Source organism: Athene noctua, chromosome 2 (genome assembly GCF_965140245.1).
Source record: "Athene noctua chromosome 2, bAthNoc1.hap1.1, whole genome shotgun sequence".
NCBI lineage: Eukaryota > Metazoa > Chordata > Aves > Strigiformes > Strigidae > Athene > Athene noctua.
The window spans coordinates 122,191,318-122,215,510 of record NC_134038.1 but is presented as its reverse complement, the minus strand read 5'-3'; the positions used below and the strand labels follow the sequence as shown (position 1 = coordinate 122,215,510).

The 24,193-nt window shown below is 41.1% G+C and overlaps 1 protein-coding gene across 8 annotated transcripts in view; it reads left to right on the top strand.

Moving 5' to 3' along the window:
* Nucleotides 1-24,193, top strand: part of KIAA1217 (KIAA1217 ortholog) — a 183,238-nt gene that overhangs the window by 149,262 nt on the left and 9,783 nt on the right. For 7 of the 8 annotated variants that reach the window (XM_074900147.1, XM_074900145.1, XM_074900148.1 and 4 more), the window contains 7 exons: nt 4,937-5,112; nt 12,378-12,508; nt 12,754-12,901; nt 14,573-15,074; nt 15,727-15,907; nt 21,592-21,746; nt 22,365-22,511. In XM_074900147.1, the coding sequence (XP_074756248.1) occupies nt 4,937-5,112; nt 12,378-12,508; nt 12,754-12,901; nt 14,573-15,074; nt 15,727-15,907; nt 21,592-21,746; nt 22,365-22,511 (1,440 nt within the window). The remainder of the gene's footprint in view (nt 1-4,936; nt 5,113-12,377; nt 12,509-12,753; nt 12,902-14,572; nt 15,075-15,726; nt 15,908-21,591; nt 21,747-22,364; nt 22,512-24,193) is intronic. The other variant, XM_074900144.1, reaches the window with a different exon arrangement.

Genomic DNA, 24,193 nt, shown 5'->3' with positions numbered 1-24,193 from the left:
CTGTCCTTCTGTAACCCCATGTGCCACATGCAGCTCTTGGCAGATGCCTGCAGTCTGGCCACCAGCTGTGCTTAGCATGTGGCCTCATTAAGTGGGTTGGAAGTTGCAGTGCTGCGCTGGAGGCAGTGAGTGCATTGTTCTCACAGGGCCTGCTCACCAGGGAGGTGGCATTTCCCCAGCTGCACCTTGTCTCCACGACTCTGCCCAAGGCAGTAACCTTGCTTTTGGTCAGACATAGCGTTATGGCACACAGGAGTGAAGAAACTTGTACCATCTGCACAAATCGATGCTGCCAAAGAAGTCTTGAGAAGAAAAAAAGGACATGTCCCAAGTGTGCTTATTAACTCTGTCTGGCTTCCCTTATTTCAGAAATGATAGCAAATTTGGTTCATTGTGCCAGTAGAAACTGGGCAAATTTGTGATAGTCAGATGGAAGAACCTGTAGCTCAAGGGAAACTTTGTTATATTACATATAAAATACATTCACAAGAGTGGGTTTTTTGTCATGGCTTTCCTGAACGGGTGGAATTATACTGAGAAAGAGCTCACAGTTTGTAGGGCAGCGAGTGAAACAGGTCGTGTGTTAAACTGAAGTGTGTTGAAATCTTCTAATGAAAAAACTTACACTGTGTTTTGTGGAAAATAATTCTAAGTAAAAGAGAAAATGATTTTTCTGTTTTTCCAAGTTGTTTGCATAATATGACAGTACATCATATTTTTTGCTTTCACTATTTCTCCTGGGTTGGCAGTCAGTTTGTTCCTGTTTGTGTGAATTTTTCATATAGTGACAGACTAAAAGAAACACTTCCAAAGCACTATAAAAGATGATTCCACAGGCACAAAAGTTGTCAGGATAACTAAGAAATAGGAACAGGACATAACACTATATTTATTACTGTCTGCGGTTCAATTTTCAGTTGATATCACTGTAAGTTCTTACTCATTTGCTTAATCGAATCAGAGAAACACATGATGGAAAAGACCCATTCATTCATGTAGCCTTTGTCTGTGCAGGCAAAATCCTCTTTTTAAAACATAGCAATTGATCCAGATGTATTGATTCACACACCAGTTAAGTATATATGTTACCAGATGCAACCAAAAAGTTAAGACTACTCCAGTCTATGGTTGGATTTTAACCAGAGATTCTTGAAATAAAGACATTTGCATCATGGCTGTTGCTGGAGGTTAGATACACTTCTTGCTACTCCACTAGCATTTTCTTTAAGCGCTCTGGTTTTTAGAGATAAGAAAGGCTAGTTTTATGGTGCCATGAAGTTTTCCCCTTTGTCAGAGGTAGGCTATAACCCAGCCTGTGTCCTGGAGAAATTTGTTGTTGGTAAGACTGCAGTCCATAATGAGTTCAGTGATGTTGTTCATTCTGCACTCCAGACAGTGAGAACTTAGTGGTGGGTTTGAACCAAGCCTTAGAATACGTGTTCATGGTATATATCATTAGATTATATGTACATTGGATTTTTTTGTCTATTCCTTCCTTTCTTTAATTGAGTACATTTTAAGGGAAAGCGGTTAGATATGATTAGGGTTCAGCATTAGGAATGTCTATGCATGCAGGCTTTTCCTTCATTCAGTGTATTATTTGCAGGGAAATGAGTGCTGCGTAAAGGATAGAAAATGTAATAATAATACTGTCATAAATGGTATATGATAGTCTCACACATGTAACTTTGAATTAGAAATTCAAGTATGTTTTGAGCTGCATTATAGAATTGGTGAGACTATGTTTAATCTATGTGTGGTAACAAACTTCAGGAATTAGATAGATTGTACAGAGATCCTGAGTTGCAAGAGATCAGTCCCTCTTTGTGCACTGTAATGTGTGGGGAGGTGGGTGGCCCAGAAGCCTCTCCCATCAGGGCCTGGGAGGCTCCCACTGGACAGGTCATGCTTGTCTCCTAATGAGAAGCAGGGCTGTGAACTAATACCTGGTTTTCCAGTTATCTGTCTCATAGGTAATAATTGGTTCAAAGTGAACTAAACTAGTTATCAGGTTACAGTTGAAGTAGGTGCTAGAGGCGGTGCTGGGGTACTTGTGAGAGAGCAGTGATAGATAATGTCTAGAGCAGTAGCTGAAGAAGAGGGACAAGGGTAATGAATGTAAGAGAGGATGCTAGAATTCTAAGAAAGTGTGTTTGATTGCTGTTTGCAGTTATAAGTCAAGTTAACTCTAGCAAGAAATTGCCATTTGGTGGTGACAGGAAAGCCTGCATTGCTTTTCCTTACCTTTGGGCACTTGACTTTGGAACTTGAACACTGTTTTAACAAAGTTTCTTTCAAGTGTGAATGTCTAAGATTGTTTATTTGGCTTGTTTTAAGAAAACTTAACATACAAAAAGTTCTACTCTGGAACCCGAATAATGCTGACAGATGCATAGAACTTCTTCCACTTGAGGCGATGAAGTAATTGGCAGAGGTGGTCTGAGGGACAAATGGGATGTGCAGTTAGCTAGGGAGTCTCAGATCTGATATCTGCTGTTAGAAGAAAGGTAGGAATCGAGTTCCGTTCCAGAACATGGAGGTAAATGTGCTGTAGCAGCCAGAGACTGCCTCCTCCTCCTCAGCCACAGCTCTTCCCCTCTGCTCCTGCTCACCGTGCCTCATGTTGTCCTTTGGCTGGTGACTCTGCCCCTGCTTAAACCCACAATTACTCCTCTCCCCTGGTTCCCTTTCTTTCTCTACATCCATCTGTACCTCTCCCTCTCATCTTCTGTCCCTGTTCCCAAGCATGAACAAAGCCAGGTTTTCCAGAACTAGCCAGTGAATTTTCATAGAAATGGCAAAACCTCTCTTTGATACCAAGATGAGTAATTTCTCAGACTTTAAGAGCTCACTCCAAACATTGAGGTTTGGGAGTCTTCAACATACAAGCTTTGTGAAATATTGCTGAGTTCAGTTTTTATTCCCTAATCTTGTTATCAGAATTGGATAAAATCTGCTGACTGAAACTTTGTAATACTGTTCAAGCACTGCATAAACGGAAGTGGCAAGCACCTTAGCTGTAGGTGTAACTACAGTAAATACAGATCCCCTCTATACCCCCATAAAATATACCCTTGCACAACTTCACACACTCACACATAATTTTGGTATTCCTGGGGGTCACTGTTAGCAGCTGAGGGACATAGAGGACTTAAATTCTGGACACCTGAGACTTAAGTCTGACTCTGTTACTGACCTTTTCACTGACCTCGGATTAGTTGCTTTACATATCCCAAGTCACTTCCCCGTGTCAAATTTCCCCACTTTTTAAAGAACTATGAATAAACTGTGTGACTGAAGTGTTGCATGCTCATTCAGTCATTCATTCATTTATGTTCTCCTTTTTGAAAATATGGCATAATGAAAGAGATGTGAGTCTCAGAGTGCTGGCCTTGCTGTAAGAGGTTTTAATTTATCAAATCCAAACATTAATCCCATAGTGGGGAAAAATACACATATGCACTGTCTTCAAAAGAATCCAGTCTGGTATAAAGCAGCTGACAATGTTTATAAATCTGTGCTGTTTCAGATGTTTTCCAGCTTCATTTTTACCCCCTAACTGCTAACACTTATCTTCAGCTGAGTTTTGAGCTAACACCTCCTGCTTGTCACAGCTCAGACCCCTCTGTGCATTTTCAGTGAAGTGTTACCCTCCCTCTCATCACAGTTGTGTCACTGGAGAAGGCAGGTGCAGAGAGCTGAGTTTGTTCCTCTTAACTCCCTTACTGATTGGAAAGAATGACCTGGGCAAAGGTTTTTTCTTTCCCTGATTCCCATGAATTCTCTTAAATCAATTTAAAAAGTAGTCTTGTTGCATTAAACTGTCTTGTGGGTAACCCATTTTTGTAATTCTTCCTATTAGGCAGTGATTTTACTTCGTAAGTTAAATGTGGTTTGACTGTTAAGTATGGATGTATAGAAGACAGCTGACAGTTCAATTGCTAGTTTTAAAACTGGAACTTCATCTTACAATTGACATAGGTGGTTTTTGAAATCTTACAGTACAAGATGACTACTGGGCTAGCAGAGTTTTTGTTCACGTTGGTATATGCTAAAGCTGTGACTAGATGGAGCCCTGCTTATCGCTTTGGATGTTGCAATTTGCGTAAGAGACTTGAACAGGTTTGGTTTGGGTGCGTGCGGGGCATAGCTGCTCCAGGGCTACCCACAGAAGAATGCAGTCTAGTTTGCTTTCTTAGCTGTGTTTTGCTCTGCAAACAGTATCAGTAAGAAAATTAATACTTTAGAAACTTAACGTAAGGTTAAGACAAGGAAGAAGGTGTGATTTTTACGGTTCTCAGAAAATTACCATACTACAAAGAGGTTTTTTTGGTGGGTTAGGGAGGTTTTATGTATTGCAGACAAGCTGTATGTCTGTACCAAATAACACCGAATGGTACAATCCTTCCTCTGCCACTTGAGAGACTGAAAAATTCCATTCTGAGAACAGCCGTGCATTCCAGCTTTGACATTAATGTGTGGGATTATCCACGAGGCACATATGGGCAGTGCAGTGCAGTGCATAAGCTTACGAGATACACATGAAGTGGAAGTCAAGCTTCCGTCAGTCTTGTGAGGTGTGATTAATTCTTGATTCATGCTGGACTGAACAGAATAAAGGGGCCACAATCCTTGCAGAAGTTATGCATTGAAGGTGGTGTACTGATCCCAACATCTTTTGTTCATCAGCTTGCAATTTGAAGTTATATATATATATATACATTAGAAGTTAATCAGATTTTGGCTTTTCTCACCCCCAACACTTCCTCACGGAATAACGTTTATAGGTAAAGTTAAGGAGGGAAAGAAGAAATAAAAACTCTCTTGATGTAGGGCTGTGTTTATCCCAACCTATTTCTGAGCTCTGCAATGTATTCTGTTGCCAGGGATGTCAGTCAAGCAGGAAAAATTGAAGTTGATTTCTTTTGTGCAACAGCTGCAGAACCAGGAGATGCTGAGGGCAATGGTGAAGAAAGCAGAGCTGGAAATCAATGGCAAAATGATTGAGACAGTGAAGAGGCTTGAAGATCCTGTGCAGCGACAGCGCAACCTGGTGGAACAAGAAAGGCAGAAATACCTCAGCGAGGAAGAAAAGATTGTAAAGAAGTTATGGTGGGTTGAGAAACCTCTTAGAATTTGTTGCCTTTGCCTGGCTTTGTCTTCCATAAAGTAGTAGCTTTCACCATTGTCTTCAGTGAAAGTGCACCTGTGTATGCTCTTTTAGCTGCGTTTCCTTGCACTCATATTGGCTGTAAAACTGTGTCTGTGTTGTACAAATCACTGGTTCTGACTGGGAGTCCTCCTTAGCACAGCCCCCACTGGGTAAGTCACATCACTGTAAAGAATTTCAACCTCTTCAGAAGGTCTCTGTAAAGGGACAGATGACTGTAAGGACCATGACCACCACCATCTTCTGAAAGCCTTCCCCTACCCTAGCTCTCCCCTTCAGCTTTATGTGTTATGCTTTAGGGAAGGAGAGAAGAATTTCCTCAAGAACAAAAAGATGCAAAGGAAGGTAATGAGTTTGGCTTTAAGTATGAAAATCAGATTTCAATAGTAAGTGCTTTGGCTATTGCATGGGAGAAGCAGGGGAGGCTCCTACTTCTTAATAGAGAATTGAAGTTTAATTGCAGCCAGCAATGCTAGTCTTTGGCTAAAATTTATATATGGGTTTTCCATACACTTAACTGCAGATAAAAATACTTTTTTATTGTTGCAGTTGTTGTGTGAAGGCTCTTTGTAAGACTTTTTTTTTTTTTTTTCCCCAAAAAAACCTTCAGTCTACCAAGACTGGTGTGGGATCCAGTTGTTTGTTTTAGTCCATGTTGAGAGCCAGCAGGAGGCAAGATGAAGCTGAAATCAATACACAATTTAACTAATCTAAGATGCACATTTGTAAGATGCTATATGTTTCTCATTACTGCATTTAGTTCACACCTGAGGAGTTGCTCCATAATAAAAAGAAACTTTCTAGTCAGCTTGTCATTGAAAATGATGATTGAAGAGCCATAGGAGTACAGCTACTGAGAGCTAAGGAGAGTAAATCTTTCCTGTTGATCAATGTGTTGTCAGACGAGTAAGATTTGTAATAAAAACAGCGCATCTGTAGAGACAAAGTAGTGTGCTACTAAGGGAGTGTATGCTTTCTGTGAAGAAAAGTTGAGTGTGCAGTAACAGCTCATGCTAGTGTGTGTAATCCTCTCAGCTGGTTTGCAGATTTAAATAACATTGTGTTGTAGAAGTAAGTAATTACCCTCCTCTTCATCACTTTGTTCCTGTGTACCTCATTGCTTAGTTCCTAGAGTGTTCTCTGTGGAAAGAACAATTTGTGTGATGGCTGTTTATTGCATTGCCTTATAAAATGGATACTGAGTGAGGTCAAGTGCAAATGGCATTAGTTGTTAGAGCTGTTCATTTAGGATACAACTTTGCAGTACAGTTCTGTTTTATCAGTGTTTGCAATTTTTCTTGTTCACAGAGTTTCTGCTGTGCTACTTCATTGGCTAATGTTACAGGAAAATGTCTTACTTGGATCATTCGTAGGCTGTAAATGTTAGTTCAGCCCTTTTAGAGACATGCTAGAAACAAGCATTAAATCACAAACAATTATTTTTCATCAGTTATGTTCAGTGAGATTTCTTTGTCATTTATTTGCACATTTGCAGCATCAGAACCCAAAAGAAAAAGCACATCTGATAAAAATGCTTTAAGTTCAACAGCTGATGGCTATTAATAACGAAGAGCATACATGACGAAATCATACATCAAATGTCACTGGCAGAAAAAGGTTGACATTCTATATAGAATTAACTTCTATATAGAATTAAACTTTTAATTAAGCTTATCTCAGTGCAGATGTATAAACAAAGCAACAGGGCAAAAAAATGTAACATTTCTTAGTATTTCAACTGTTGTCCTCTTGACCTTTCCTAAATCATAGGACTAAATCAGTAGACTGCCTTCATGGCCAGGGAGCTTAAGGATTTCTGCAATACTTATGAAAGTGTATTTACTACTCTGAAGTGGTAAATCTCATCTTAAAAAGCTCTCCTGCAATTCTGAAGATTATCAATGGGAAATAAAGAAATAAAAATACTGGCAGTTCATGTTGTAAACAGCAGAGATGTTGGTGTACATTTCAGAGCAAGTTTTCCGTTGAGCAGCTATTCGTGATGGTGCCTACAGAAGTGTGCCTGCCCATGTGTGTCACAGCTGTAGCAGGGTTACTGTTCAGAGATACCTAATGAAATCTAAGGAACTCTGTTAAATGTAGTGTTACTGCACACTTATAACAGTGAAATACACTCTCAGAATTAACTGGGTAGGGGTTTTTTTATTGAATCTTTTGATTCAACAGATGTTATATATGACATTTTTGGGGTTGTAGATACTAGCCTTGAAATTTACCAGACCAAGGACAAATTATGATGATATGACACATTGACTAAAGAAGCGTTTGTGTTGTGAGGAGCATGTTACAGGTATGACTACTATATGTTGTAGATTATTGTGAGCACTTTAATAGAGGGGGTTTTATAAGCACAATATTTAAATTATAGATGCATCCAATCTGTCTAATTGGATATGATCCACAGTAAGTTACAGTTTATATTTTTGTTAGGAAAGTATCAGATTACTGTAAGAATAACCATGCTCAGTAACAAAAAAGCTGCACTTAGCAGTCTTGTAGAGCCACTAGTAGCAGATACTTGGGAAAGGATATAAGAACATGTCAAAATCCTCAGAGCACCTCTCCTTGCATTTCATGACTTGTAGCTCAGGGATTTTCCAAGTCAGAGATGGTATCTGCATATGCAAAAGCTCTTTATGGATTGTTTACTTTCCATTAATTTATGCATTTTTTAAGATTTATGTGAACTTGGTTTTGTACAGTGTCTAGGCACAATGAATTCTATAGAGTAATGCATTTTCAGGTAGTGTTGTGGTTTAACACCAGGTAACTAAGCACCATGCTCCCCACTCACAGTGGGAGTGAATAAAAAACCCCCTTAAAACTCACAGGTTGATATAAGAACTCACAGGTTGAGATAAGAACAGTTTCATAACTAAAATAAAATATAATAATAGTAATGAAAAGGAGTATAACAGAAAGAGAAAGAAATAAAACCCCTCCAAAAATACAAGCAATGCACAATGCAGTTGCTCACTACTTCCTGACCAATGCCCAAGCAGCGATCCTCCCCTCCTGGCCAACTCTCCCCAGTTTATATACTGGGCAGGACGTTCTATGGTATGGAGTATCCCTCTGGCTGGCTCAGGTCATCTGTCCTAGCCATGCTCCTACACAGCTTATTGCATACCTGTTCACTGGCAGAGCATGGGAAATGGAGAAATCCTTAACTCAGGATACCTCTACTTGGCAACAACTAAAATATTAGTGTGTTACCAACATTATTCTCACACTAAATCTAAAACACAGCACTGTACCTGCTACTAGGAAGAAAACTAACTCCATCCCAGCTGAAAGCAGGACAGGTAGAAAGAACCTCTCTTCATTTTAAAATCTTTCATCTGTCACTCAATCCCCAAACTTAAATCATGCACATCAGTATATTCACCCTCACCATGCTAGTCATGAAGTTATAGATGCTCCCCCACTCCCTTTTCCCCTGCTCATGCCTTTTCCAACCTGAAAAGTTCTAATCTGCTTAATTACTCCTCTTGTAGAAGCCTTTCTGTAAACTTCATCTTCCTCTTGCCTTTCTCCTATGCCCTTTCTAACTCTAATGTACATCTGTGAGATGGGGATGGGGAGAGAGGAGAGCCCTGCAACAGCTATATCGGATGTGGCCACACCATGACTTCATGCAGTGGTGTGTGGTGACGGCCTCCCTGTCTGCATGTTCCACATGAGCTTTCTATTGCAAATCCAACATCTCACTCACAATGGGTGATTATCAGTTCAAAGTTCACTACTGTGTATATAAACTTAGGGGTTTGGGAGACTGTTGGGTTTAGGTTTTATTTCTCCTTATGAGCATTACTTTACATTTGTTAGGAGTGAATTTAATCTTTGCTTTTTTCCTGATCAATTAGTATCAGATGATCCATTTGTAGTCCTCTGCAGTCACCTTTCATTTTCATTCCCCTGAATAATTTAATGTCCTTTGGAGATTTTTTAACTATACTATTCATCTTTTTTTTCTAAATAATTTATAATATGTTGAAAAACACCAGCCCTAACACTGAACCCTGTGGAACCCACCAGCAAGCTACATTCCATGAGTAAGCTGTTCCTTGATCCCTTCCCTTTACTTCCAGTACTTTATCCACAGGAGAATTTCCTCTCTTGTCCCATGGCAACTTTGCTTTCCTGAAAGCTTTTGCTCGAGAACCTTGCTGAAAACCTTTTGGACTATAGCTTGTCCCCATGCTTTTGTTGTTTCCTTGTGGATTTGTGAGACTCACCTCCTCTTTACATAAATCACATTAATTCCTCCCTAATACAGCATATTTATCCATCGGTCCACTAGTTCTTTATTGTTTATTCTTTATTTTGGTATCTATCAATTACACCAGTCTGGTTGTCAGTCTCACCAGAGCACATTCCTTGGATAGCCCCATCCCCTTTTAAAAAATTCATTTGTATCATCTATGACACTTTCCACTGCTTTAGTGCCAAAGCAATTATAATCAGGAAGTTAGATGCTTAGTATTAATGGTTCAACTCTTTCACCCTCAAGTTGCTATTGAACTCCAGGGCAAATACCATCTGGCCTGGGTGATTTGTTACTATTAATTTTGTCTGTTTTGTAACCTGTTCTACTGATAGTGCAATCTGAGACTGATCCTCTGATGCTTTTTTGCCTAAAGAAAGATCTCAGCATAAGAGTTTGCCTCAGCTCCCCTGTGTAAAGCATAGACGCAGAAAAATCATTTATCTTATATTAGCCTTCTGCAACTGCATTTATGTGATTGTCTTGTTAATTGGGTTTGCTCAGTCTAATCTATAAAGCCAAGTTGTTTTCCCAGTTACAGTAAAGAAAAGCTGGAGACTGCTGGATCTGTTTCAGGCTTTGGCTTCTGAAGGCTGAAGTGTCTTTTCCCTTGTAGTTAGCAACATGAGGCAGTGTAATATGGTATCCCCTGGGTAATATCAGGATCAGTTGTCTTGTTTGATAGTATCACTCTGTGGAATCAAAGGGATTTATGGTGACCCTTTGTCACGGTTTAAACACGGCTGGCAGCCAAACCCCATGTAGCCTCTCACTCACCCTCCCCCATCCCTGGCGAGTGAGGGAGAGCGTTGGAGGGGTAAGGGTAAGGAGATTTGTAGGTTGAGATAAAAACAATTTAATATTTGAAATAAAATAATTTTAATAATAATATAAAATGAAAATTGGTAGTGCACAATGTGATTGCTTACCACTCACTGCCCAGCTCATTCCTGGCTAGTGATCCCAGAGAAGAGAGAATCCTGAAACTACCATTTCAAAAACCTGAGTGGAGTTTTCTGATCAAACCTTATCTATATAATGAGCATGACGTTAGATGATATGGAGTATTCGATTGGCCAGTTTGGGTCTATTCTTTAGCAGTGCTCTTCCCCAACTTCTTGTGCACACTGGCAGGACATGAGAAGTTGAAAAGTCCTTGATTTCATAGTAACAACTGAAAACATCAGTACATTATCAACATTCTTTTCATATCAAATCCCATACTGAATCCAAAACACAGCACTGTTCTAGCTGCTAAGAAGGAAGGGAAAAAAAAGAAACTAGCCAAAGCCAGGACATCCTTTCATTTCTGCTCAAAGAACAAAGGGGAAAGAAAACCACTGTCAGCCACCTGAAGTCTTTCTGTTATCTCTACATTTCCAGCAATCATAAACCTACCAAAACACTGTAACATTGTTCTGTGTTTGTTCCTTCTTTCCACCCATGCACAGATTTAAGCTTCTGCCCTTATCTTTTTTGTTCCCTGGTGGACATGAATATCTGAGAAGCTGCTTTTCCAGTGCTGATCTACAGAAAGGGGGAGGGATACCCTGTGGTTTCCAAAGTAGCACTCTGCTTAGGCTGAGTGCTGGTATCAGGATGTTAAGAGTAGGGAGGGCACGTGGTTGTAGAGCACCATTCTGAAGGGCAGGACCCTTTGCATTGTAGTGAGTGACAGAAAGCCGAATTCTTTTTCCAGCTCCTTTCTAGCCTGTAGCTGTGCCCTTTATTGTAAAGACAGAGAGACACTGAGACAGCAGGTGTCTGCATTATTGCAGGCTCTTCCACTGGAAAGTACCCTGAGAAACGTTCCCTTGCTGCCATCGTGTGGTGTAATGGATTGTTTCCTGAAAGTATGCTTGTGCTAGTGGAAATGGTGACTCCCCCAGCTTTCTCAAGCCAGAGTCTTTGGGAGAAGTGGTCTTAAAATGGGAACAGGATCATTTACCTCCACTTGTTAGTGATCTGTTCAGAAGCAACTTATGATTCTTAATTCAGAATTGGTTTATAGTTTCTAAAGTTCTTAGTCTTTGGATTGAAATGAACTCTTTGCTGTGTGCATTTCATGTTTGGATCCCGATACTATTTCTGTTTCTCTGTATATCAGAAGTGCTATTGTGTTGCAATTTATTGTTCTGTGTGACTGTGCTTCCACTTTAAATGGACCTAAATGTGGAGTGGTGCTGCAAGGGATTTTCTCCTTTTTATCCACATACTTATGTGAAGTATGGAAGCAGTGGAAAAAGTATTGGGAAGGGTGATGAGAAAGCACCAGATGGAGCCGGAGGAAGCATTGGACGGCAGTGGTTGGAGAAAACATCTGAAGTGATTCATTCTTGAATCCAGATGCTGAGCAAGAGCTGCACACAATGCACACTTGCTCATTCAGTTTGGCTGTTCGTGGAAATAGGACCCTGTATCCTGTCTAGCAGGACCTGGCAGATAAACAAGGTTGCATGGAGGGGCTATTAGTTCCAGGTTTCAGGTTGTTACTTCACTGTTGGGTGTTCCTTTGCATGTCACCAGCAATGAAAATGCAAGGTGCAAACCGGTACTGGATGTAGTGGTACAGTGTGTCTGTACTCTTCTAGGATTTGTATCCCCAGAGGGCCAGCTGTTTCATGTGTTTCACCACCCCATCTGCCCTTTGTAGTGCAGCTGCCCTGACATCAGTATGCTCTGCACATCTGCAACCTGTCAGAGGATTCAATGACTTGGGCTAGGTACAAGCCTGAGAGTGAGTGTCCAGCATCCTCACCTCCCCTCATGGTACCCTGCTGTATTTTCAGCCTGTGGTGTCAGATTTAAAGATGGCACTGTTGAGGTTTCTGGTTTATTTTAGTCCATTCATTTACATATACTTGGTTGTAATGTGAAAGTCCTGCTTACCTTTTATGTCCACTTTTTTTGTTTCGCTAGTGAGCTGGAGGCCTTTGTTGAAGACCTGAAGAGGGACTCCACTGCTTCCAGCAAGACAGTTACACTGAAGGATGTTGAAGATGGAGCCTTTCTTTTGCGTCAAGTGGGAGAAGCTGTTGCCACCCTGAAAGGTATGTACTTTTCTTTTTAACTTTTGGTTCTTTTCTTTTAACCACAGTGGCTGAGAACAGTTTTACCTTTGATCTGGTGGCATTAACTTTCACTTCCAAATAGATTTAAAATTGGGATTAAGGAGCTTGTTGCATGGCCCCTGGAGAGAGGTAGACACTCAACTATTTAACATTCATCCCATCATCTGTTTCTCCCCAGGGCTTTTATCATTTCTTCTTGAGCTTCATAGTTGTTGTCCTTGCAGGAGAGTTCCCGACACTGCAGAATAAAATGCGTGCGATCCTCCGGATTGAGGTAGAAGCCGTGAGGTTCCTAAAGGAAGAACCACACAAGCTAGACAGCTTGCTGAAACGTGTGCGCAGCATGACCGATATCCTTACCATGCTCAGGAGGTGATTTTTTTTTTTTTTTCTTTTCTTCAAAACTAAAGAATTTCCTCAAGCAGGACTGCAACAGCTTTCAGGTTTGGGTTCCCCTTCTCCCTGGGCAATTCTGGCAAATGCAATTTACTTGCAGTAATTTATAGACTCTTCCTAGAGCCTTCTCAAGGGAAATCAAATTAGCCTTTCCTGGGCTCTCTGCAGTGGTTCTGTTGTAACCAGTAACCCTAGTCATTGAGATCTTATGATTGAAACTAGCTCTCTCTGAACTCAACACTTCCAAATTTGGGAAGTGCCTGGATGAGAAAGCTTACAGAGGCACATCAGTCCCATATCTGAGCTAATTAACTGTAGGCATTTACAGCAATCTAAGCTAATAGAAATATTCTCTGATACTGAAACTTGCATCTCCAAAAATGTAACAGTAAGAAATAAATCAGGAAAACATTCTAAGTGAGTACAGATGTCCTAAACCTATCCTAAACTTTTCAGTGTACTTGTGAATTCATGCAAGTTTTTTATTCTGTCCTTTGCAAGGAAGGTGTGTTAGAGAAGGTTAAAATACTAGATAAAATTTGTGTCCACTAAGTGCCAGTGTTTAGCTATGTTTGTCAGAACATATGAGCGGCAAATGGCTGCTGATTTCTATGAGGCGATAGGCTTTGGATTTAATTCCTACTCCAAATCAGTGAATCATGCCAAACTGTCAGTGATGGTGGTCTCAATTTTACTTCAATTACAAGAAAATGTAACTCATAAGCCTATTGTTTCTACCATTTATGTAGGAATGTAGGGTTGTCATTGTTTCCATATATCTTGGAGCATATGTAAAATGGATTTGCCAGTACTGGCAGATGGATAAAATGGTTTATGTAACAGGTCTTCTAAGACCTGTCACTTATTCTTCCATGTAGATAAACATCTATATCCTTTCATATTAGTTTCCTTTTCTTAAAAATTACTACAGTTACTTCCTGTCTCACCCTGTTTGGGGAAAAAAACCCAATAAGCTATGCATACCAATGTTTTACGAAAAGTAATTTTTTGCACTGAAATTATATATTAAGCTCATAAAGTCTGTTTCAGTAATGGAAAAAATGATGGCGTTTGATGACTAGCTACACTCTGAAGCTCAGCCATTTCACATCTAGCTGCCAGAAATAGTTGACTGTTTATACCCTCGGCCCATTCTACCCCAAACTCTTGACAGACAAGACCTTCATGAAGTATTATTTGAAGGCCTTGTTTTGGCAATTTGCCAAAATGCTACCTCACATTCTGTGTAACTACCACTTTCTGTGCTAATAGCCCAGGAACATCTTGTTTAGCTAGATACAGTATATAAAATTTAAGTCAAGGGATTTCCATTCCCATTCTAAAATCAACCCACTGTTAACTCGTGGTTTGGTCAAAAAGTGCCAGTACATCCATGAGGGTTTGTAAATATTTTAAAAGGCAAAAACATCCTAATTAGAGTGGCCCATTTAAAACTCTGAGTCCCTGACTCAGAGAGAAATCTGCACGATCACACAGCTGAGAGCATCAGGAAGGAAAAAACACGATTTTGATGTTTTTGATGTAGGTGCTTTTCCCTTGCAAAAGTATATTGTTAAGTGTTTATTGCTCATGACTTGCCTGTATATAACCATGTGTCCCGCTGTTGTGTTCAATTTGGCTGGGCAGACATGTTACAGAAGGACTGCTGAGGGGTGTAGATCCATCCCAAGCTGTGCAATACTCTGCTATGGAAAAGACCACTGCAGCTGACACTCTGAAGAACCAGGAGGAGCTCAAGCATGCCCAGGGACATGCACAGCAAAACCTCACGGCAATCACATCAGAGTCCCAGATGTCATCAGTCAAGTCAGAAGTCATCCCTTTCTCAACGATGACGGTCCATCATGTGCAGAGCTTGCCTGTTGTCATCCATCAGTCTCAGCACTCATCAGCCCTGGTGAACCATGCCCAGGGTTCACCCACTTCAGCCAGCCACAGCGAAGGTGGGCCAACAAGTGGCCACCTCTCAGCCACCCCACCAGCCCCCCCGCAAGAGCCCGCAGCAGGATCCCAACCCGCACAAGCCACACCAGCACCACAGGTCTCTGTCAATGGCACCACCATGCAGAGTCTTTTCATTGAGGAAATTCACAGTGCAAGTACCAGAAACCGAGCTGTATCAATTGAGGTACAGTGTATTCTACTCAACCAGTTGTCCTCTCTTTGGGTCTGAGATCTCAGTCTCACTCTTGAGACTGCAGGTGGGATTTTTCAAATGTATTCTGGGGATTTGTATGCTTAACTTCCAACTATACCGTGCACTTCTGAAGATACCCTCTGATTTTAAATGCAACAAGATAATAACATGTAATCAAAAGGAATAATTGTGTTTTCTAAGTAACCCTTATTAAAAAAAAAACCAAACAAACAACAGAATCCTTTTTTAGAATACCTTCGTTTTGAACAATAACATATGATTCTCTGGCAACACTTGCATCAGTGGATTTCATTCACTCTTTAAATCTCCATATCCCTCATTATGGAGAGGTAAAAGTGAAAGAGTATGAAGTTCTGGTGTTTTCACACAGAGATACTGAGAAAAACCACAAGTGAACTCTCATGTCTTATTGCAGACACCAGTGTGATATAGTAAGACATATCTAGCACAATGGAAGTAGAACCGGTTTACAGTTAGTGCTAATATAATTCTTCTAGTTGCTGACTAGAACTGGAAGAATCTTTACATATTGACCTATAATGTTTACACATGGATTTTTTTAAAATAAGTGATCACAACAGAAATCAGAGAAATAAATTAGTGCTTTACTATTTTTGTCTAGAAAGCTGAGAAGAAATGGGAAGAGAAAAGGCAAAACCTTGATCACTATAATGGAAAGGAATTTGAAAAGCTTTTAGAAGAGGCCCAGGCTAATATAATGAAGTCAATTCCTAACCTGGAGATGCCTCCACAGCCAGCAGCCCTGCCTAAAGGGGATGCAGTGGAAAAGCTAGAAGTCTCAGGTAAGCTTTAGTAGAGCAAATGGTGCTAAAAAAATGCATATCTGGAAAGAGGTTATTTTTCTTACTTTCTAGAATGGTTTCAGTTTACAGATTTCTGTGTTCTTGATCATACCTGTGAGTATGTCCCTGAGGAATAATGCAGGTCCTGTGAACAGAATGCAGTGATTTTGCAGATGCCAGTGTGGGTATCCAGCTGAACACAAATTTCCCCATATTTCAACTGAGAGAGTGAGTTTGTCCTCTGGAGATAAAGACTCCTCATGAGCAAGGGAGTAAGAGTACACTTTGCTTTTGACAGACATGAGATTATCTGTATACTATATCTACATCTAGTATACTGTGTTCGGTTTTGCACTTAAAAATTTAGCATTACACAGAGCTCTAGAAGAATGACAAGGAGTTTGAGCACAAATGATCTTACAATCAGAAACCTAAAAAGGTTTTTTCATAGACATTATCAAAAGAAGATCAAGACATGCGTGAGGTTTCTGAGGGTAAGGAATCCTTTTAACTTTGCTGAACATGTTCCAACCAGTTCCAGCAATGGAAAGCTAAAGCTAGAAAAAGCCACATTAAAAATTAGCTGTCAAATTTTAACATTCAAAGTAACTAATCACTGAAGTTTAATTATTAGCATATGGGATTCTTTGCCACTTAAAATCTTTAAGCAGTACTATATTTCTTTCTGAAAGGCTGCTCAGGAGCAAGCTCTGTACATGATGCAAGACCTGCTTAAAGAAATCCTTGAACCTATGTTAAGTGGAAAGTCAGACTATTTGATCTTAATGATCCTTGCTGACTTCATAATCTTAAACTATAAATACAACTAGTGTTTTGGATGAGTCCCTCCAAGGTCTGAAAATGACCCATGGTGCTGCGTAACAGAGTTGTCTTGGGGAAGTGGATAGATATGAAAGAATGAATTGAGAGTGACTTTCACAATAAGCATTCTGGCTGTACACCACTATGATATGGATATGCTGAGCTTCAAGTTAAATGTGAGTCAGACTGTGACCCTGTAGCAAAAAAAAGGCAAACCTCATAATGAGATGACAGGAATGTCTACAAGACACATGATTCTGCTCAACAGTGTTGAGCTCTTACACAGGAATTCCCAAACTCAGTGTTTTGGACTTGAAGGAAGACTGAATAAATAGGAAGGAGTCAAGAGGACAGTGATGATAATGACTAGAGCTTTAAAAAAGAAATTATCTCAGAGGAACAAAAAAGAACGAATTGGTTTTGTTTAGTGTGAGGAAGCAAAGGCTGAGGAACAACAAAGCAATTTCTGAATACATAAAAATCTGCTTAGAAAAGACCAACTTGCCTTGTGTGAGTAGAACAGCAGTAGAAGTTGGCAGTTGCAACAAGGAATATCCAGGTTAGGTATTAGGGAAAAATGCATAATGATAAGTGAAGTGAAGCACTTAAGAAGACTGTAGGAGGCAATGAGGAGGATGGAAGATCCCCTTCATTGATTGGCGAGAAAGGCTTAGACTAGCATTGATCAAGAATTATATAGGTAGAGCTACTTCATGGTAGCAGGATGATGGGGTGTCCTTCCAGTCCTATTTCTTTCACAATTTAACATACAAATCCATGTCTGAATTTCTTCAAAGTTCAAGAAGCGAAGAAGATGCGCCAGCAAAACCTTGGATTTACCTCATTAGCCAAATATGAGTCAGCTGTAAAATTCTTAACCAGCTGCTTAAGCAGTACTCCACGTGGCTCAGTAGTCTGTCCCTAACAGAGACAATGGGAGGTACTGTCTGTGGGCAGCACAGAACCTGGCCACCTACCAGTCTGCTAGTACTCCCCAGCACCCCAAGTTGATATTAGAGGGAATATCCCAACTTCCTCCTTTTCATATCCATTATGGACCTTTTATCCAGTAGTTCCTCTATACCTGCTTATACCATTTGCAACCCCACTGCTGTGGCAGCAAACTCCCCATCTTGTGAAGGAGCTTTCCTTATCTATTTTAAACTGATCTTATACCAGCTTCTCTGAGTTCCCCGTAGTTCTAATATTCTGCAATTTGGCAAACATCAACTCTGCATTCACTTTATAAAATCATGAAGGCAGTGGATAAACCTTGATCATTACCTGGAGGTCTCAACCTGCCCCGCAGGCTCCAAACTGCAAACTTGCAGTCTTTCTGGTCCCTCCATCTAGGCCAGCTGCTCCTTCATCAGGTTCGTTTCAATTGCCCTTGTCTAACTCCACTGTGTCATTCTGCAGCTGTGGAGACCAGAGCTGTGTGCTGCACTCAAGGTGTTGGCATGCCAAGGTTGTAAATAGCTGCAAAACAATGCCCTGAGGTTGTGTAGACAAATTCATACAGACCTTGGGAGGAGTGTTTTCAGAGGCAGTATTTTGTTCTCAGCATACCTTTAACACTGGCGAATTGAGGCTCCTTGGATGTTTCACAACATATATGTTTAAAATAAATTCTGTTGAACCTTGTAAAACAATTTTAGAATTCTGGCACTGCTCAGTGAAGTTACTGGCTATCAACACAATCATCTTGTATAATGTGTGGCATAAATGGAAAAAGTCAGTGAAAATAAATACCATATGGGTACAGTGAACTGTAACATCTTAAGAAGCGCAGAGCACAATAACAGAGAAGTTTTGTGACTCCCATAGTTAACTAATCCACTTCTAGGATACAGTTTTGCACAGTGTGTAGCCAGCAGATTTAAGGAGGAGTTTCATGAGATTGAGACATTTGCCTTCTGTTGTGCATAATGAATCCTGTAATAGTAACATAAATAAGAGAATGGCAAAACTATTCCTTAATGTCTGATTAAATATCTCACATGCCACCCAACTCTTCCATGATTCAAGATGAAAATTTCAGTATCAGTCTGTTACAGACTAGAAAACTGAGCAATATAAGGAAAGAGAGACCACCTACCTACTAGCATAGTGCATAAGACTCTTGGGCCATAAATTAGCGGAGTCCTCTGTTGGCTTTGCTGCAGAACCCAGAGAGATCGCGTCACCAGAATATGTTGTCTCAGCTATTCTCCACACAGAACCGAATTAAGAAACTCCTTTTTCCCTCTGCAAAGCATAGAACAAAGTAAAATGACACACTCTACGCAACTTTGCAAATGACTGTAAATACTGCTTTAATGTCTTGACTCTAACTCATCTTTGTTATCCAGACTGTTCAGTGAAAAATATCGGGAGTGTCTAGCATATACATTAGAAATTGGGCTCCTTCACCTTTCTTTGTGCCTTCACATTGTGAGAATGCCCTGATTTTTGCAAGAAGTGCTGAGTGATCAGTAGCTTCTGTTTAAGACAGTTTGCATATCTGACTACAAATGCTGTCTCAAGGCTGGCATTATTACTTTGAGATCTTTTAAGACATTTTTGATTTTTTTGGTGCAAGTAGAAGTTTCTGGGGTGGGAGAAATTCATTTTAGTCGGTGTGTGCCTGTCGAAGAATGCTTCAGTTCAGTGAAACAGTCAGCGATGAACAACTCCCATTTTGTTCACAGAAGTGCTGAGCCCTTTGGCACCAAAGAAGGTTCCATAAAGTAACAGTTTTAGTCATGAGTAGTCTCAGACTCAGTGAGTTTTACTTGCTGATTTACTCCTCCCTCTTTAAATATGCTACAAGAACTCAGGCCTAGGAAGAAATATTAGAATGTCTTCTAATTTTTTTCCTCCGAAGTTTTTTTTCTTTCCCATTTAGATATAATATTGTTTAGTAAAGAAAATAGAAATACAGCTTTGAAGTTTTATGTCTTGTCCAGTGTCATTGCATTGACTGTGAGCCCATGCCATCACAATGTCTCCTTAATGACGCCAGCTAACAGATGTGAGGGGGATTAGCCTTCAATAGCCTGTGCCCCTGACACACTTACTGACAATTTCTCTTGCCCATGTTTCTCCTTTTTATTTCCCGTTTTGAAGATGGAGATAGCTGAATGTCTCACAGATGTGAAAGAGATGGTAGGTCATTCTCTCTTTGTGCCTTCCATGTCAGTCATCCGGCCTTGTTCTTATTAAGTGTGAGAAAAACTTTAATGTTCTTGCAGGCAGAGGTGCTACCAGTTTGAGGGTAATGGGTTGAGCCCATTAAAAGGAGTAGGGATTTGCATAGGCCCTACAATGTAGTCTGCTAAACACCATCTTAGAGAATTACTCTGATTTTACAGCAGCAGATCTTACCTTGGGCAGGCAGAAGTATATCTGATATCACTTACAACTGAGTGATGACCAAAGAAGTGATCTAATGTAAAGCGCATCTGGAAATTCACTCTTCTTGCAATCCTGCAAATGAGTGCCAGAGGGGGAGATAATACAACAAAGCATTTCTTCAAGCTTAAGCAGGTTCAAAGAACATTTGAGCTAAGAAGGGAACAAAGATGAGGCCAGGTCAGACAAGGTCTGTGTCCAGCCCCAGGGGCCAACCAGCGTGTTGGAGGAGCCTGACATAGCCCAGGAGCGGGCAGTTATGCAATAACTTGCCCAGAGGGAACACTTAGCCCTAAACAGCTGGATAATCCCAAAAGCAGAAGGTTTTATCTTTCTGGGTTATATTTATTCCAGCTGTTTATATTATAAACACTGAGTAGCTGCAGAAAGGTCTTTCTCTTGCTCTTGAAAACAAACATTGTAAACACCAGTGTGAAAGTGGTGGCTGTTGCCATGTATGATGCTTGGCCTTGTGACCTGAAATGCACAGGGACAGGTCATGAGCAGGGTAATGCTGCTTCTGGAAAAAGTGCTGTCCCGTGACAGTGGGGAAGAGGAAGTGGCAGCTGGGTGGGGAAGCATCATGGGGAGCGGGGATGCCAGTTTGAGAAACTGGTCTTCTCTTGGAAGACTCTCCTTGGAAAGCAAGGGCTGGCTTGTATTTGGTAGTTGAATCTTCATGAGTTAGCAAACTCTTTATAGGGTTCTTAGATGATAATTCAAAGGCAAAACTGTGCATTCCTGGAATAGTTAGTATTAAGTAAACTGAAAATAAATGCTGTCTTGGAAAAGGAGCAAGTGCAGATGCTCCCCTGCCCTGCTAAGAGGTGAGAGGACATACTGAACTGCAGAGGTAACATCGGTAGAGCAGTGTTTACATTTTCCCTCTCAGCCCTTGTCTGAACTTAGCTAGTTTTGTCCAGCTACAAGATGGAGAAAATTTTTCAGCGCCTCTCCTAGCAGCTTGCCAGCAGCCCCTCCCAGACACAGGCAGAAACGTGTAGTGGTTGCTCCAAAGTTGCTGAGAACAATGAGAAGTCTCCAGGTTTGGTGTCTTGCTGGTATCCACATTAGTGGCTTTCAAAGGAGACTGTGGGGCACTATCTGTAACCAAGTACCCAAGTGAACCTGCACTTTACATGCTTCTTTACAGGTGATTGATTTACAAATGTGTGCTCTGCTATCACACATGTACACCAAGGGCTGAAACCCAGCCACAGTGGCATGGAGGACAGGATTTCTGCTGAAAATTTCTGGGTGAAGTGACCTAGTTTTTCTGTGCAAGTGCAGCACTGTTTGCTTTCACTTGAGGCAGTTTTACTTGAATGCCAAATGTGTTTCTGTTTTATATATATTCAGCAGCAGGACCTTTTAAGACATTTTTTTCTTTACCAACCGAGTCAGGGGTGCAAATATTTTTTTCCCCTCCTTCACCTATGCTCACTTGGTGCTGCTCCGTTTATTTGCAGAAGAAGTTCCCGATGGAGAACAGGATAATGACAAGCTGACCAAGTCTCCACCTCCTCCACCTCCGCGGCGCAGTTACCTGCCAGGGTCAGGATTAACCACAACGAGATCAGGAGATGTCATCTATGCAGCCAGAAAAGATGCTGCTGCCGTCAAGGTTTGATGATTCATACTTTAGATAATCAGACTGTTGATGAGTGGCTGGCACAGAGAAACATTTCCAGGCTTGGGCTATGTCTGTAAACCACAAAATAAGTTGAGACAGAGCTATGTCCCGGAGAGATACTGAAACTGCTTACCAGGAAATGCTACTGTTAAGCCAAATGAACAAGTAAGGTTTGATCAGTTCTGTTTACAGGAGTCTTACTGCTCTTATTTCCTAGCAGTGTAGAAGGCAAGTCACAGGCTGTTTTCATTTAGAGTGGTAAGAAGATTAAAAATAAAAAAAGTATGCCTTACACAGATGGGGGAGATCAGCTCAGAATTGAGAGCATTTTTACAGAAATGTTGCAGATTAGTTTCTTTGGGCTTCCCTTCCCCATCTGTTCTGTGCTCTGAAGGAAGTGGAGGGAAGTCCAAGTTAGGAAGCTTTTTAATCTGTGAACGTGCTATAACATTGGCAATATTGATTGCATGTGAGCTGCTGAAGTAGCAGTCTCCTTAAAAAGGAAGAGAGACCTTGCAACAGGGGAATTGCAGTAGTGTTGAATCTTCTGTGTTTGCTTTGCATCAGGAGGGCTCAACTGTTTGTATGTGCTTTCTCATCTCCTTGTAGGAATGCAGTGAAGATGCTGGGCAAATAGCACAATCCAAAGCCCCTAAAGAGGATCTGGCATTGTCTCGGAGCACAGGGCATGCTGTAGCATCAGCTGCAAAAGATGAAGAGGAAGAGGAAGGAGATAAAATAATGGCAGAATTACAGGTATGCCTTTAGGGTTGCACATGAAGACACTAGTGCCTGATATCACTTCTAGGGCCTCAGCACAATTTCTAGCTCAAAACATGAAGGAAAGTAGGTCTGCCAGTCTCACCCAGTCCTACTTTATTGCACTAGGCAGTACATGTCTTGTAAGCACTACCTGAATATTGTTCAGGAGCTCTGGAGCTGAGAGAATGTTCAAGAATGCCGTGGTTGTCAACTGGAGAGTCTTACATGTGTAGATGGGACAAGTAAAATACTGTTGTGCATTTGGTGTGGTTGTCCCTGGCCTAGCATTTCTCACGTAGTACCAGACTGGCGAGGTGTTGGGAGCCTGTCATTCATGTTAACATTGGTGTGAGCAGAGAACATGGGGTCTGCTCCTGACAGACTGCACTCATTTGTTCTGTGCTATGGTCCAGCATTTCCTGATGTGTTTGAACACCGAAACATGCTGCTCCCTGTTGTGTAACTGATACATTACTCTGCCAGTGGCATAGTAGTAGTGCTCTCTTGCTGGTCGTTCGCTTGATAGCACATAGGCTGGTTTAGTTCAGTGATGATGATGCTGCAGTAAAAGCCAACTATTCCAGCTACCATCAGTGAGCTCCAGCTTCCCAGGGGCACACCCCATCGCCTTCCATGCCCACATGAGGAAGGGAAATGTGAATCAGCTTAACTGGCTAGAACTTAGGATGTTGGGGTGTCTGAGAGCACGGTCATGACATGAGAAGATCCCTGCTGTCCACCTGCCAAAAGCTGGGTGTAGTGCTGCCTAGGGAGCGTTTGCAGCACAGGAGACATGTATATTAAGCAGTAACTGTTACGTGTGATAGGTGCACCTGCCTCTCTGCTCAGCGCTCCCCCACCAGTGCTTCAGACAGCTGGTTTGAAGGGAGCGAGAGCAGTGGTTTACCCTTATCCCCTGTTTGTGTGCTAATGGCTAGTGGGAAAGGAGAGCTCGGAACAGTGAAACTGTCACAATGTTTCCTGTCTCTAGGAAAGCAACCTGGCTGCCTTGCAACTGGTGACAATGAAGTGGATGTTAAGGTCTGGGAAGAGAAGCTGAGGGGAGCTGAGGAGGAGAAATAGACATAGTAGCTCAACAGGGAATGTGTGTTTAAATGCTAGATTTGGGGACAAGCAATGCTCGTTTTAAACCAATACCAAAGTACCAAGTATATTTTAGAAGGTTGACAGAGTACCATGTTTTAGAAAGGGCAAACTGCTTGATCCAGGAGCTACAGCCTCATTAGTCTGGTGCCAGTCACAGGCAGAATAATGGAGAATCAGGTATGTGATTCAATCAGTGAAGAACTAAAGGACAGATGTAAGCAGTTGCACTAGTAAGCAGAGTGTAATGGAACACAGATCTGTCATAGCAAACAACACTCTTTGATCAGGTAACAGGTTTGACTGCTTAAGTGGAATTGTACACCTATAAACATTTTTGTAAGTCACTTGATCAAACATCATACAACATTCTGATGAAAATCTGGCACCACGGAATATACAAAAAAGCCTTTATCATAGAGCAATCAAGTGCTGTCTGGCTCTGAAAGTGCTGCTCTTGATGCAGGTGTTTATAGTCCCGTCCCGTGGGGATCAGCTACAGGCCCAGCGTCACTCTGTGTTTTCATCACCAGCCTGGAAATACATTTAAAATACTTACTGTTTAAATCGCC